Source organism: Vidua macroura, chromosome 8, assembly GCF_024509145.1.
Source record: "Vidua macroura isolate BioBank_ID:100142 chromosome 8, ASM2450914v1, whole genome shotgun sequence".
In the NCBI taxonomy this organism is placed as follows: domain Eukaryota; kingdom Metazoa; phylum Chordata; class Aves; order Passeriformes; family Viduidae; genus Vidua; species Vidua macroura.
The window spans coordinates 34,041,013-34,055,418 of NC_071578.1; the positions used below are offsets into that span (position 1 = coordinate 34,041,013).

General features: G+C 56.5%; 3 protein-coding genes across 7 annotated transcripts in view; 1 reads left to right on the top strand and 2 right to left on the bottom strand.

The window, feature by feature from the left end:
* Positions 1-179: 179 nt before the first annotated feature.
* Positions 180-1,619, bottom strand: DDIT4 (DNA damage inducible transcript 4). Its single transcript, XM_053983777.1, has 2 exons — positions 1,483-1,619; positions 180-1,264 (listed from the first exon to the last, which is right to left on the bottom strand). Exons 1-2 carry the CDS (start codon positions 1,577-1,579, stop codon positions 783-785), a joined length of 579 nt encoding a protein of 192 aa, XP_053839752.1. The 5' UTR covers positions 1,580-1,619; the 3' UTR covers positions 180-782.
* Positions 1,620-6,554: 4,935 nt separating this feature from the next.
* ANAPC16 (anaphase promoting complex subunit 16) lies at positions 6,555-13,019 on the bottom strand. Its single transcript, XM_053983263.1, has 4 exons — positions 12,924-13,019; positions 10,974-11,131; positions 8,962-9,036; positions 6,555-7,264 (listed from the first exon to the last, which is right to left on the bottom strand). The coding sequence occupies exons 1-4, from the start codon at positions 12,980-12,982 to the stop codon at positions 7,149-7,151; spliced, it is 408 nt and encodes a 135-aa protein (XP_053839238.1). The 5' UTR covers positions 12,983-13,019; the 3' UTR covers positions 6,555-7,148.
* Positions 12,705-14,406, top strand: part of ASCC1 (activating signal cointegrator 1 complex subunit 1) — a 35,968-nt gene continuing 34,266 nt past the window's right edge. The window contains exon 1 of one of the 5 annotated variants that reach the window (XM_053983258.1): positions 12,705-12,790. The gene's annotated coding sequence lies outside the window, so the exon portion shown is untranslated. Of the gene's footprint in view, positions 12,791-12,858; positions 12,947-13,323; positions 13,562-14,406 lie in introns of those variants that run through there. The other 4 variants (XM_053983262.1, XM_053983259.1, XM_053983260.1 and 1 more) reach the window with 4 other exon arrangements.

A 14,406-nucleotide genomic window follows, 5' to 3' on the forward strand; every position in this document is an offset into this window, starting at 1 on the left:
CCCGTGGCTCCCATTAGGAGTGGGTGCAGTGGGATTCCCCACCATTCCCAAAACATCCAACTCCCACCGCTGGGGCTGCCCTGCCAGGGAAAGGCTTCCCGAGGGTGCCAGCAGGGAATTTCACCCCAGTGGTTGCATCATGCCTACCCCACCAGAGGTGACAACAGGGAGACGGCAGCTTATCAATCAAGACAAGTTTTATTAGAAAAGTAAAAAAAACACCCGACACGATTGCATAGGAATTCTCGCACTTGAACATCAAGTGTATGAGTGTAAACTGTAACCAACGAAGTGCCCCCAGCGTGTCAGGGCCAGGGGTCCCGCCCTCCGGCCCCTCTCCCACCGCCCTCGTGATCAAAGACACAATTCCAGCTGGGCTTTGCCTTTGATCCAGACCCCCTCGGCCGCCACTCACTGCCACGCTCCCCCTCCCCCTGAGACCCCATTGATTACAATCCTGGTTTACAAAAAAACCCCATGATTGATCAGCCATCAGGAGACCCGCGCCCCTCCAGCAGCCCCGCTGCCGCCTCCGGGAGCGCGGTCGCCGGGATCATCCCACAATCATCGACGGCGTGAAGGGACCTCCGCCTGGGTCCCGGCTGCTCCACGCCAGGGATGTCCCGGCACGGGCAGGCCCCACGGGGACCTCGGCCTGCCCCAACTACTTCCACCTACAGCCCTACTCCAGCCTAACCTAAACTACAGCGGCTGCCAGGAGCCGCCACGCTCTGCCCGGCTCTTCCAAAGCACTTGGGAAGTGGCTCCTCCGGCCCGGCCCATCAGCACTCCTCGATGAGCAGCTGCTCGGAGCTGTACAGCTTCTTCTTCATCACCCTGAAGCCCGTGCTCAGCTTCAGCGGCGCGAAGGCCGACCCCGAGGCGAAGAGTCCCTGGATCTTGGGCCAGAGGCGGGAGTCCAGCCGGAGCACCAGGGTGAGCTGGAAGGTGGGCACCACGGCGGGGTCGGCGGCGATGTGCCCCACGTCGTGGCAGCCCTTGCCGTGCTCCACGCACAGGTCCAGGAGGGCCCCGCGCAGCCCGCAGGGTTCGCTGCACGCCAAGCGCAGCAGCTCCGCCCGCACCTGCGCCTGCAGCTGGGCCGGCATCAGGAGCCGCCAGCAGCGCTTGGCGCCCAGCGGGGCCCGGCCCAGCGTGGCCTGCACCACGTCCATCAGGCTGGCGCACAGCAGCTCGTCCTCGGGGTCGTGCAGCAGCTCCAGGTCCATGTCCGGCAGGGAGACCCCCTCGGCGTACTCGGCATCTGCGGAGGGAACAGAAGAAGGTCAGCGCCGGGGGTCCCACGGGCGTGGGAGACACCGATCCCAGGGGTTCAGCGGTGTAACAGGGGTGTGCTGGTGGCCCTGGACACACCGACCCAGGGGGCTGGGGGTGCTAACAGGCGCTTGGCGCAGCAGCACCACCACCCCTCCGCCCAGGGACCCTCAGCCAGCCTCCAGCCCTTGACGAACCCGCACTCACCTCCCTCCGAGCCGGAGGCGCTGCCCAGAGACTCGCAGTCGGAGGTCTCCAGGCGGCCCCGCTCGCCGCCCGCCAGCCGCTCCCACAGCCCGGGCATGGCTCCGGATACGGCACAACCCGCACGGCCCCGGCTCCGCCGCCGCTCTGCCCACTCCGCCGCGCCCCACCCCTATATAGCCGCGGCACGGCTGGCCACGCCCCCTCCCCGCGTCCGCCAATGGGAGCGCGGGGCACGTCCGCGGCGTCTCTCCTGCCCGGTGACAGCGGGGAGGCCACGCCCCCCTCCTTGGGCCACGCCTCCTGGCGACCGGCGCGGCCCCGGGCGCTGCAAGCGGGACCCGCGGTTGCGTCAGGGCCGGCCCGGGCTCCCGGCGCTGCCCCGGCCCCGCACCCCCCGGGCTCGGACAGCACCCCCGGACACCCCCCCAGCGCCCGGGCTCGCCCCCGCACCCATGGGGCCAGCCCATCGCTCGGGCGCTGACATCACGTTCCGACGGGGAAGGGGACACCCGCCGTGTCCCCGCGGTCCCCGAACCCTCGCTGGGCCGGCAAGCCAATGAGGGCTCCCCTGTGGGTTACCGGGGTTTGATCCGCCTCGTCTTCCAGGGGCTGTGGGCGCGGTGGCACCGGCGCGGCCGGATGCTGCTGCCCTGGCACGGGATGGCACCGAGCCCCGCTGCCCCGCGCGGGGACAAACCCCACCGAGAGCCCACCGCCGTCCCGGTGTCCCGTTCGCCGGCCTTGTCCCGCTTTCCTGAGGCAGGAAGGGATGGTGGAGTGAAACTTGCTGGAGATCAAGGGGCGCGGGGGCAGGGCACGGCCAGGCTGGGACGGGGTTCTGCTCAGTGCCAGGCTGCGCTAACCCCATCTGCCTTCCCCGGTGTCTCCTCAATCCGGGCCGGGACACGCCCGAGCCCCCCGCCGCCGCGGGCCCTGCGTGCCGGTCCCCGCGTACGTGCCCTTCCCAAAGCCAGACCCTGAGGAGCGCAAGGAGCCCAATCGGAGATAAAGGGCTTTGTTTGTCCTCCCGCTGCGCTGCCTGCGGCTTTATCGGAGGGGCTGAGCACGCTCTGAAGGCAGCCCGGGACCTATCTCGGCTCCTGTCCTTCCCGAGCCCGGAGGGATAAGAGCCCGGCGATAAACACGGTGCGGAGCACACGGGGCACGGGTCCCCCACCCACTGCGTGTGACCTGCCACCCAAAGGGTGCAGAAAGGGATCCGGGCACCCCAGCAGCGGCTGTAGCTGCTTTTTAGGGGGCAGAGCTTGAATCCATCTGCATTTTGGGCGTGGAAGTCCAGGCTGGGGGAGCGGGTAGCATCCCAGGGAGCAGAGGAGAGGTGTGGGGCGTTGGGAACAAGTCCTGGCTTGCGCCTGCAGCTTGCAGAGATACTCCTCGGCTTTTTGGGACAAAAAAAATGAACAATCCCCCAACTCCCAGCCGTTAAAAATACACCCCAATATTTGCACACTCAGCGGGATGGTGCTTGGGATCCTGTTTTTCACAAAATGTATCTCGTGGGTTATTTGTTCCCACAGCCACCAAGTCATTGGTACGAACGTCGGCTGGGTGAGGCTGAAAATAGATGAGAATCTGCTGGTTTGGGGGGTCAAAACAGGGGGAAAGCAGCAAATAAACAAAAAAGAGGTAAAGGACCATAGGGAAGGCGCCTTGCTAAAAATAAGCTGGAATTCTAGAGCCAAGCATAAATATTTTTCTTTCTTTGCCATAACATCTCTTGGTAGGCAGCAGAGCAAGCAGCTCTGGTGCGATGGCAAGTTTTAAAGAGAAATGTAATGTTTGATCCCTGCAATAAAATAATCCAGCTGGGAGGGGAGGGGAAGGCAATGTGGGGCTGGCAGCTCCTTCTGCTTCCCAAAAGAAGCTGGGATCCAGGCCACTCCTCTGCAGCAGGGCCTCTAGGAATGGTTTTGGGCTGGAAAGCAAAGTTTTAGCTACAGTGTTGGTAATCCCTGCACTTCCCCGCCCCTGGTCCTGCTGCTGGCAGTAAACCCAGCGTGGTTTCTGTGGAGGAGCAGCGTGTCTTTTCCCCCTGACCTGCTGTCCTTCCTGGGAGAACAGAGATTGAGGCTTTCTGGACAGTCTGTTCCCAGCCAGCTGTGCCTGTCCCCGTCTGGGATGAGATTTACTCGATTGTTTCTGATTTCCAGCCTGGCTTTGCAAAGGGTTAAGCAGGAGCCGGGGGGAGCGGCTGGCATTGGGGAGGGTCCTTGGCTGGGCCCCTGCCCGCGATGTGCTGAGCTCAGCGCTTTTGCAGGCTGCAGGGGGAGGGGGCTGGGAAGAAGGAGGAGGAGGAGGAGGAAGGGAGGAGATGTACTGAGGGGCTCAGTGAGAGCTCTGGCTCACGTCGGGTGCAAACTGTGCCCCTGTATGGTGGGGAGCAAATTCCTGCCCCATGGGCTACTGCTGTGGAGGAGTCCCTGGCTTCATGTTTTTTTTCCCAGCAGCTCCATAGCCCAAAAAGTTGCTCTTAGGTAAATTTACACGCTGTTTTGGCACGCTGGGCTGGCACAGACAGCGGGGGGATCCTCTGTGTCCAAGTAACAGAGGGGCTGAGGCCATGGTTTTTACTGTGACCCCCTAAGTGCCTGGTGGGGTGGGTGTCCTTCACACCGGGTCCCTGGTTGTGGCTGGGGGTGACAGGCATACGAGGGGTGACCCTGCATCTTCCGAGCCCGTGGCCCAGCTCCGACAGGTGAGCTTTGGCTGCGTGGGACGCGGTGGCAGGTCCCGGCGTGCTGCTGGCCGGGCAGGTCTGTGCCACAGCCAAACCTTCCGGGCCCGTCTCTCGCCCCCGGGACAAGCAGCTGCAGGAGCCGGGCGGAGGAACAAGGAACGTGCATCCAGGAGGGCGGCGGACAGGTTTTGGCAGCCGAGATGCGAGCGCCGGGTTGAGTGCCGGGTCGGCACCGCGTCGCTCGCAGGGTGTGGGCTGTGAAACTCATCTCGCCTTGTGTGCTTCTGGGGGCGCAGATGGAAGAGGGTGTTTCTGGGGCTGCTGCCCCGCACTGCTGCATCCTCGATGTTGGGAGAGGCCCTCCCGGCGGGCGGCCTGCCCGGGCAGCGAGGCGAGCGCGTGCCTTGGCGCCGCGGCCGGTGCTGGGGCCGTGGCCAGCGGCGAGAGGAGCCGGGGAGGGGAGGTGTGAGTGGGGCTTGTGCCGGTACATAACGTTCTGCTGCGAGCACCCACAGGAAAACCAACAGCAGCTCTGAACGAGGCTCTTTGTTCGGCTCTTTTTTTATTTTCCCTCCCCTCCCCGCATCAACTTTTTCTGGCGGCTGCCGGGCTCCCTCCCCGCTGCGCTCCCCGCCCAGCTGAACGGCCCCCCGAGCTGCCGGGACCCTGGGGCGAGGGGGACGTGGGGCTTCCACACCCCAGGGAGAAATATCCACCACTGGCGCAGCCCCACTGACCTGCAAAGCAGGAAATAGGTTGGTTTGGGAATTTCCAGCTGCAAGGGAAAACCTGGGTTTGGAGGAGGGGGAGCGTGGAAGGCTTTTGCCCACATGGATCCCTCCAGTTCTCCCTGCCTTACATAAAGTGTTTACTGAGCGGGAGGAGGGAACGGCCAACAACATGTTTTTGCATTCGTAGTACTGTACAGGGTGAACTTTTCACTTCCTCTCAATGGCTCTCACACATGTGTCTATTTTGGTGCTGGGCACACATACAAACACACCATGTACAGCACGGAGCTGGGGACGTTCCCTGCTCCTGCTCTGTCCCAGTACAAGAAACTGCTGCAAAACAAGGAATGGGAGGAGGGCGAGGGGGATAAATCTCAGCCCCGCCGTGTTCTGGATCTGGATGGGGAAGTTCTGGGCAATTCTTGGGCACTGCATCCTCTGGGCACAGCTGCAGGCGCCGAGCCCCTGGCATCCCAGGAGGGCTGGCAGGGTAGAAAAGTTTCCCAAGTTGAGCAGTGAAAAGGAAAAACCCTTTCTGTGCCTGATTGTGCTGGGTCAGTGAGCAGGGGGGAGCGGGTGTGAGCGAGTGAGTTCGGGGGATCTACTGCTCTGTTTCCAAACCCCACCATGACACGGGGTGAGGATTGTTAGCAGGTTTGGCCAAGGTAGATTTAGGTGGCTGGAGTACGCAGGATTAAAGATAGATGCCACCAAGCAAACAAAAAAGTGGAGGGCTGAAGCGCTCCCTTTCTTTCTCGAGCAAGCCCATCTGGGATGGAGTTTGAATCCCGCCTGCCGTCACGTTTGGAGTGCTCCTGGCCACGGAGCCGCTGACTGTGCAGGAGGCCCCCGCAGAGCAGGGCCTGGCAGCCCTCCAAGGCTGGGGAGGAGGTTTTCCGGGCTGGGGCCGGGACTGGGGCAGTCAGCGTGGGACAGTCTCAGCTGAGTTGCAGCCCTACACGAGAACACCCCTCCGTGAATTTCCACAGAGCTGGAATTGCAGCTTCACCTGCAGAGCGGGCAGCGTGGGGCTCTGGAGTGCCCAGAGCTGACTCTGGCACTGGGACTGATTTATTAACAGCAACCAACACAGAAGGTGGCTGTATACTTTTCCCCCTCAGTTTTAGCTAATTGCTGGTGATCTAAAATGGGAATGGATCCCAGTTAATCTGTTTCAATGCAGATGTGGCTAGGCTGAAATAGTGAGTAAAAAATACAATCATCTCGTCACTTAAGATGTTGAAAATGGAAACATTAGGCATCTGGAGCAGTAAATCAAATAACTGCTTGCATACGATGCTGCTCCTACCCCCTGCTGGCCGGCAGAGCCATGGGGCGAAGGCACTCATCCATGGAAAATCAACATGTGGAAATGGTTACGCCAGAACATGGAAATCCAGTTCCCTCCAAGAACAGAAGTGAAGTACAACCGAAAAACAAGATGATTAAAATGGATGGGTCTTCTCCTCTGGCTGAGTTAAACCAGGATTCAAATCTGACTTAAATCAAGCCACTTTCGAGCACGGTTTGGTTCCTCTCACATTGAACTTCAGTCTACCATCATGACAGTTGATCTGCCTCTGAGCTTCACTAAACCTCCTTAACTCCCAAACAGCTGATTCTTTCCCTCATCAGACCAGATAAAGAGTTTCAGAGTTATTTTATTGTCACAGAGAAATCCAATACTGAACAAAGAGGACAAAGTTTCAGGGTATTAAAAGACAGAGCAGTGTCCTGCCAGCGCTACCAGAGAAACGGTGATGAAGAGGGAATGGCTGAGCCACTGCTGCAGGAGGTGACACCGCTTGGCCCCTCACCCAATGCCGGGACAGTTTGTGTCCATCCCCCAGAACGACGGCAGGGGCTGAAGAGTGCTTCTGGCATTTGCTCCAGAGAGTCTCCCTGCTCACCCAGAACTCCTGAGCTATGGGGTCGCCCTCCCCACAGCCACACTGTCCGTGTGCCCTCCTCTGTAAACGACAAGGAGATTCTCCAGGGGCTGTACAGCTGATCCTGCCTTCTAAGTTACAGAAACCAAGCCCTGCCAGCCTGTAAGGACCTACAGAATCTCGTCATTTCTGTTAACTGGCAGCTTTACGGGGGATCCCCACTCTCAAAAAATCCCAAAGCCCTGTCCTGCCGATGCAGCTGTCAGCATCTGATGAATGGGGGGTGTTTTGAAGCCGGGCCAGGGAACGTTTTTCTTCTGCTCCCTGACAGCAGCGATCCAGACACGTTCAGCCTGAGGAGGGAGTGAATCCCAGGAGCTGCTCTATTGGCTTGTACCTCCACTCATCTGCCTCCAGCTCTTCCACCAGACCGGCAAGTTTTTCCATCCTTGCGACTTGTTGATCTGCAGGAGTTCAAAGGTAACTGTGGTTTGCAATGGCAGTGCAATTAAACCTTTCAATTAGATGCAAATTCCCAGCTGTCAGTGGGGAGCAGGGCACAATAAAACCCACGGAGCCCATTTGAATTCAAACCCACTCTGTGCAAACAGCGAAGAGAAAGCAGGGACAGGCTTTTCTGCCCCAGTGTGTGTTTACCCATCCCTGCCCGTGCCATGTACATTCAAGTCCTAACAGGGAAACATCAGGCCCATTAGTGTATGGGGGTGAAAACAGGATGAAGCTAATTTCATAAAGCATAAATATTTATAGTGCAGAAGAACAGAGAAGTTCAGAGAGGGCTTGGTCAGCCCACGGTAGAGCTGGGTGCAGCAGCAGGAACTGTGCTTTTGATGAAGGTCCTTGGAGGAGGATCTGGATGAGTGGGGCAGAGGCTCTGCAACCAGAGGCTGCTAATGAGAGGAAGGTCCCCAGACAACATCTTCCTCTCAGGTTTATTTATAACCAGTCGCATGTTGGGCACACAGGGTCCATTTTCAGTTAAATGTGCTGCAGTGGTGCAGAGATGGGAACATCCCTTCACCCAGCCCTGCTGGAAGTCTAACAGTGCTGTAAGCTCACTGCAGCCTCTTGGAGAGACGGCCCAGGGCTAGCAAGAGGCGTAACATAAACTGTGTGTGATTTATGCTGACTGCAGCAGTGGGTGCTTTAAGAGGGACTGTTCTCACTCCACCTCCTGCACCCTTTTGGGAACTGTCAAACAAACAAGCCAAAAAATGATGACCTCGATCTTTTTTTTTAAGCCCTCCACCTTTCTTACAGGGAGAAAACAGGGAGGTGCTCCACAGTTCCAAAGGCTGGTGTCTGTTGGGATGCCAGGCTGTGTAGCAGCCCCTGGTAGCTACAGCCACAGCAGCGCTCTGGAAACAATGGCTCTGGAGTTCAGCTTTGCTTTCTGGTGCAAAAATACAGGATCACGGCCTTGCAAGCTGCTGCACACCCCCACAACCGGAGGACAGGAAACCTTTCCACTCAGAGACAACAGGTGGAAGTACCATTCTGGCTGACAAGAGGCGGGGACCAGAAAGGATGTGACCCTCAAGCAGCAGACAGGATCTGCTGCTGGGCTCTGTGAGAACCAAAGCTGTGAGGCAGCCGAGCCCATCACTGGGTCACAGACACCTGGGCGAGGGCAAAGGGCCCGCCAGGGAAGCAGAGGTTCAAACAGGACGTCAGGCTGTTCCCTGGGGAGGCAGGGAGTGCACTCAGCCCTGTCACGCCACGCCACGCCACGCCACGCGTGGCCGCCTCCAGAGTGACTCTGGAAACCTCACTTGACCCCGCCAGGGCCACAAGGGCTCAGCAGAGAAACAAAGGTGGAATGGAGCGTCCCTCTGCCCCAGGCCAGAGAGACACTCAGCGCTGGGCCAAGAGAGATCAGAGCGTGGGCGTTTCCTGCCCAGAACCTCCTCCTCCAGCCTCACCTTGTGCTGCCACACAGCCATGGAAAAACAAGCTTCGGGAGGCACAGCCCGTTCCCACCCCGCCTCTGTGGGGCTCCCGGCGCTTTGCATAGGGCTTGCAAAAGGACTCAGTGGTGGCCTGACTTAGTGCTCACTCTGCTTTCTTGTGGCTGACACCCCAGAGCAGGTCAGGCTTTGTCTCCACCGCCTTCCCCGAGCCACACGCGGCTGGCACTTACCGTGCTTTACTTGCTTTAATGTTGATGCAACCTGAAAGCTGAACACAGACTCGCAGAGGAACCTCTCAGAGCCATCTGTAAACAGAAAAAGGAGATGGTTGAACCCCACAGTTTGAGGCTCAGCAGCCCTTCAGTGTCCCTGACCTCCTAATTTTATGTTTGAGGTGTGGGCTCCCCCTTGCCTCATTCCAACATTTTCCCCAGTGCTGACTGCAGCCCCTGTGACCCTGGGCAAGGCTTTCGCTGGTTCCTGATGCTGCCTGGGAAGACATCCCATGTGGAATTCTGTTACATCCCCTCTGACAAGCAATTTTAGTCCACTTTAAATACAAGTTAAGCTAAGGAGAAGCCAGGTAATGTTATGGCAGTCTCTGATTCCCTCAGGGTTCAGACGCTCGTGTCCTTAGAATGCTTTAGGATTTCCCACAGGCTCAGACTATAACCCTACAAAGAGTTTCAAATAATGTGTATCTTGCCATCCAAGTCGGTAATTGATCATGCAAGTGACTCAGAAACAAAGCAATCTGGAAAACATAGCTAATTGTGTACCAAGCACTGACAGTTTATACTGCCTCCTTCTAAAAAAACCCCAAAATACCTATGGGTTTATTTAGAAACAAGCGAGATAGCTAAAGTAGCAATAAAAATCAATCAGTCAGTGGGAATTTTTGAAGAGGAAACTGCAGCATCTCCACTGGCAGCTGCCTGATGAGAGAATGAGTGTATCACCTTTGCTGTCAGAAATTCAAAAGCCAACCTAGAGCTTCCTACAATAGGGGCAGTGTTTGGTTGTTGCTGCCACCCAGAGCAGGTGAACTGCTGTGTTCCAGGTAAAGAGGTCAGCCCAAAGCACAATCCATTTAAAGCTCTGTGCCATAACAACATGGAGAGCAGTTTCAAAGACAAAACTCTGGAAAAATCTAATCCAAAGCTGAACCCCAGGGAAGAGCTGTAGTTTCACTGTGCTCAGAGCTTCCTCTTACAAGTGCTGCTGCAAATACATCGTGGAGACATCAGCAAGAATTTTTTCATGGAAAAACATTGGTAGGGGCTGTCCAGGAAGGCGGTGGAGTCACTGTCCCTGGAGGTGTGCAAGGAATAACTGGATGTGGCACTCAGTGCTCTGGTGCTGTTGACAAGGTGGGGACCGGTCACAGGCTGGACTCGATGGTCTTGAAGGCCTTTTTCAACCTAAATGTTGGATTCTCTTCTCCGACTCCCTGTCTGTCCTGCCGAGTGGCTCTCAGGAGGAACAGCTGCCTGTCTATTTGGTAACACGAAGTGCTTCATTACTTTAATTTGTTTTGAGGGCTCGTTAAGTTCTGTGAGCAAACCTTTAGTCATAATTACTTCAATAGCCTGGCATATGGGCTCTAATGTGTAATAAAAACAACCCTTCAACGGCACAGCCACCAGTTCCCAGCTGCCCTGTGCTGCCACAGGGACACTCCAGCCTCGGTCCCAGCCATCCCACAGTGACAAGGGAGGTTCAAGGGCAGCAGACAGAGAGATGCTGGTTTAACCCTGTCACCCGGAGGACCTGCCCTTCCTGCCTCACCCAGAGCTTGCTGGGCTTCTCCTTCCGCAATCCCGATGAAGCTGCTGGCAGGGCTCAGGCACCCAGATGCAAGCTGGCAGGGAAACAAGCTGCCTCCTGGACTAACCCAGTCAAATCCAACCCAGACCAAGAAAATTACTACTTCTGCCAAGAAAAATACTCCTGTCTCAGCTATCCTCGCAGCAATCCCTGCCTGACATCAAAGGATTAGCTAACAATGAGCAATTAACACAGTCATGTTCCCTTTCAGGTAGATGCTTCCTTGTCTGAAGTGTTGTCGTGGAGATAAGAAGCAGGTGACTGCCAGAAAAATCACTTCCTCCTGGAGGACTGGTGGGAAAGCCGGGACCAACCAAACCCCGGTGCTTCCTTTCTACCTCCAGCTTTTGCCAGTGGGGTGCGAAGTTCGGCAAGCGAAGGAGGAGTGGGGAAGGAGAAGGGCAGCAGCAATCACCTTCCAGCATCTCCCCGGCTCCTTTGGGATAAGTGAAGAGGGCTTTCCGGGGCGGCGCCAGGTCCGAAACGCTGAACCCCGACCCTGTCACAGAGCTGCCACTGACTCCGCCGGCCGAGGAGGACGAGGAGGAGGCTGCCATTGCACCCCGGCCCAGCCTGGGAGGACAAAGAGCAGAGCCTGAGTTAGGAAGGGCGTCTTCTCGGAGTTCCCCGGGGCGTAGGGCCAGCAGCCACACGCCTCCGAGGACGGATGAAGGCAGTGAGGGGCAGGAGGAAGCCGCCCCCGCTGCCCCAGAGCGTCCAGGCTGCCCTGCGCCTGTGGGAGAGCTGCCTGTGCCCACTGTGGGGATGGGCACAGAGCTGTCACACCCCAAAACTGAAGGTAACCCCCCGCTCCGACCCCTCGGAATTCCCCTGGGAATTCATCCAGAGCGTGCACAAGAATAACGAGGCGCAGGTTGCTGGCCTGAATTCACTGGCCTTTAGCTGCCCTGGCGCTTGTCCCGCTCCCCGGGGTCATAAAAGGCGGGGTTTCTTTCCTTTTTTTTCCTCCTCGTTTCCAGGAGCACAAACACAGAAGCCCTGCTGCCTCATAAAACCTGGAAGGCTGCGGGACTGCCAGTTCCAGCGCCGCATCCTGCACGGAGCCACGCCGTGCCTAACCCGCAGCAGCTGCTTCCTGCATCGCTCCAGACGTGCTTCTGCCTTTCAAACACTGCATTTGACTTAAACTGGCAGTGCCCGAGGATCCATCTGCCTGTGCAGCACAATTCCGGCTGCCTCTTGCATGCTCTCCTTTCAGCCTTGTTATTAAGAGGTATTGGGTTTGTCATGACACGGGAATTAAAACTCCTCACGTCCCTCTCTGATAGTACAAAAGCTGTCACTTGGCCCTTATCAGTGACAGCACTTGTTGCTCCTCCAAATACTTATAAGCAGTTCCAATTATCCTGCCCATTTCATTAATTTCTGTTATCGTATTTAGTACACTACTGCAGGCTCTGTAGGGTACACAGACAGTGCCCTTGGAAAGCACTTGAGGGTTTTATGGAGAAAATGTGGTTTTAAGACCTTAAAGCTCATCTCATTCCACCCCCTGCCATGGGCAGGGACACCTTCCACTATCCCAGGGCACTCCCAGCTCCATCCAACCTGGCCTTGGACACTTACAGGGATTAGACAGCCACAGCTCCTCTGGGCAACCTGCGCCAGGGGGTCACAGGGAATAATTTCTTCCCAATATCCCACCTAACCCTGCGCTCTGCCAGTGGGAAGCCGTTCTCTTTGTCCAGTTCCTCTGTCCCTTTTAAGTAAGTTTTCCAAGAGTGCTAAAGGTTACTGGGTGTAACACAGAAAACAGCAGCTCACAGGAGGCTGGGGGCTTACAGGCCGTGATGGAAAACGCCTGCATAAAACAAACTTTTATTTTTGCTACGTTACACCCAGCAACACCTCCCTCAGCAAACCCTCAGGCTCAGCTCCCTGCTCGCAAGGGAGGTGCGACGATCGTTTGCGCTGAAACGATGCCAGCCGGGGCTCGCAGACCCGACAGATTCCTAAGCGTGGCTGCAGGGGGTTTATTTTAAACAAACACAGAGGAGAGGAGGCGGCAGGTCAGGGCGATGCCTGGGCCTGTTACAGCAACCTCCAGCCGACGCCTCAGGCACCTCGGCAGCCGCCATCTTGGCGGGGGCGGGGAGCCCCGCGCTCCCGCCCCTGCGAGACCACGCCCCCAAGACACCCGTGGCCACGCCCACACGCTGGCCACGCCTCCTCCCCGCCCTGCCGCCCATGGCCCCTCCGAGCCGCTTCGCGGTGAGTGCGGAGCCCGCGCGCCGCCGCAGCCTCCGCCCTCCCCGCGCGCTCATGCCGTCGCCCTTCACCTCCCGGGCCGCCGCCGCCTCCCGGCGCTCCCCGGTCCCGCACCGAACCCTCTCTCCTCTCTCACCTGGGAGCCCGGACGGCGGCTTGGTGCGGGCGGCGCGCGTGGCCGCGCTCGCGGTGCATGATGGGGCGGGGCGCGCGGCGCTTCCGGCGGGACGCGTGGGGGGAGCGGGGCGGGGGGAAGCGGGAACAAAATGGCGGCCGCGGTCGGAGGGTATCCGCGGCGCTTCGCTGCTCCCGCCGCCTTCCCGCGGGGGTGTCGGTGTAAAGCCGAGGGGCTCTGTTGCTGCGGTACCCTCGGCGCCCCGGGAGTTTGCGCGGTGCGACCCCTGCCGCCCTCCCCGGTGGCCTGGAGTTGGCTCCCGCGGAGCCCCTCTGGATGCTGCCGTCAGGAGCCGGATCCTGCCTGAGGCTGCAGCCCCAGCTGCGCTCTGCCTCCCGCTGTTGCTGCTCACTTTTCAGAAGTCCTTGTGTCAAGAAATTGTGACACCGATGTGTTAAAAACATACCCCCCCCCAAAAAAAAAAAAAGCCTGCGTGGAAGCAAAAGCCCCAGCGACTGATTTTTCATGGCTTTTCCCGTCATTGTGCACAGTTGACCTCTGCACTTCTTCCCTTGAGCCACCGGAATTACTGCTTTTATTGAACTGTAATGTTTTTTATTATCCGTGTCAGTTCAGGTGGTTCTGAGTCATTTCAAAAGGTGGGGCCCGAACTGAGGGGAGAAGTATTAACCTTCTCAACCTGATGTCACTCTCTGTGATAAATGCTAGTTGCTTCTGAGGCAAAGCTCTTAATTTTTTTCCTGTTCTGTTGCAATGGACAGGTAAACCTTCTGACAAAGGTTATTTTTTTGCTGGAAACTGTATTTTCCGAGTAACAGATTCTGGTTTAAAATTGAGACAACCAATATTAAATTAACTATGCCAGTTGTTATAAATACATATTATAACACTGGCTTTTCACAAATATTAAAATGAATATGATATGTGTTATGTTATGCTATGACATAACATATACTATGCTTTATGTTATAAAGTTATGCTGTATTAATCTCTTTCAAGTAGTGTAGTAAATATAGTTTTTAAGCTATAGCATAATATTAAAATAGAAACTATGTGATGTAAGATACTTTTTATAACTAACTCAAAGAATAGAAAAAATAATCAAGAAATTCTTCACATTATCCTATCTAGATAAAAATAACAGCAACAGGTGCCAAGATCCCAATAAAATAATTATTATCTCCTTATCAGAAAAACTCAGACTTCGAAGAACCAAGAAAGTTGATTTACAAGATGGGGGGGGGGGAGTCAAAAATTAAGCAGAAACACCTTAGTTTAAAAAGAATATTTAAATCACATATGAGATACATGAATATGCAATAGGCTATTGCTTTTAAAGAGTAATCCTTTGTTAGCAAGGTGTGCTTTGTGGCAGAGTGCCAGGCACCCAACATCCATAATTCTTTACTTTTTATTATCTCTTACTGTCCTTATTTTCATTACTATTAAACTTCTAAAATTTTAACAAAGGTGAATGGCGTTT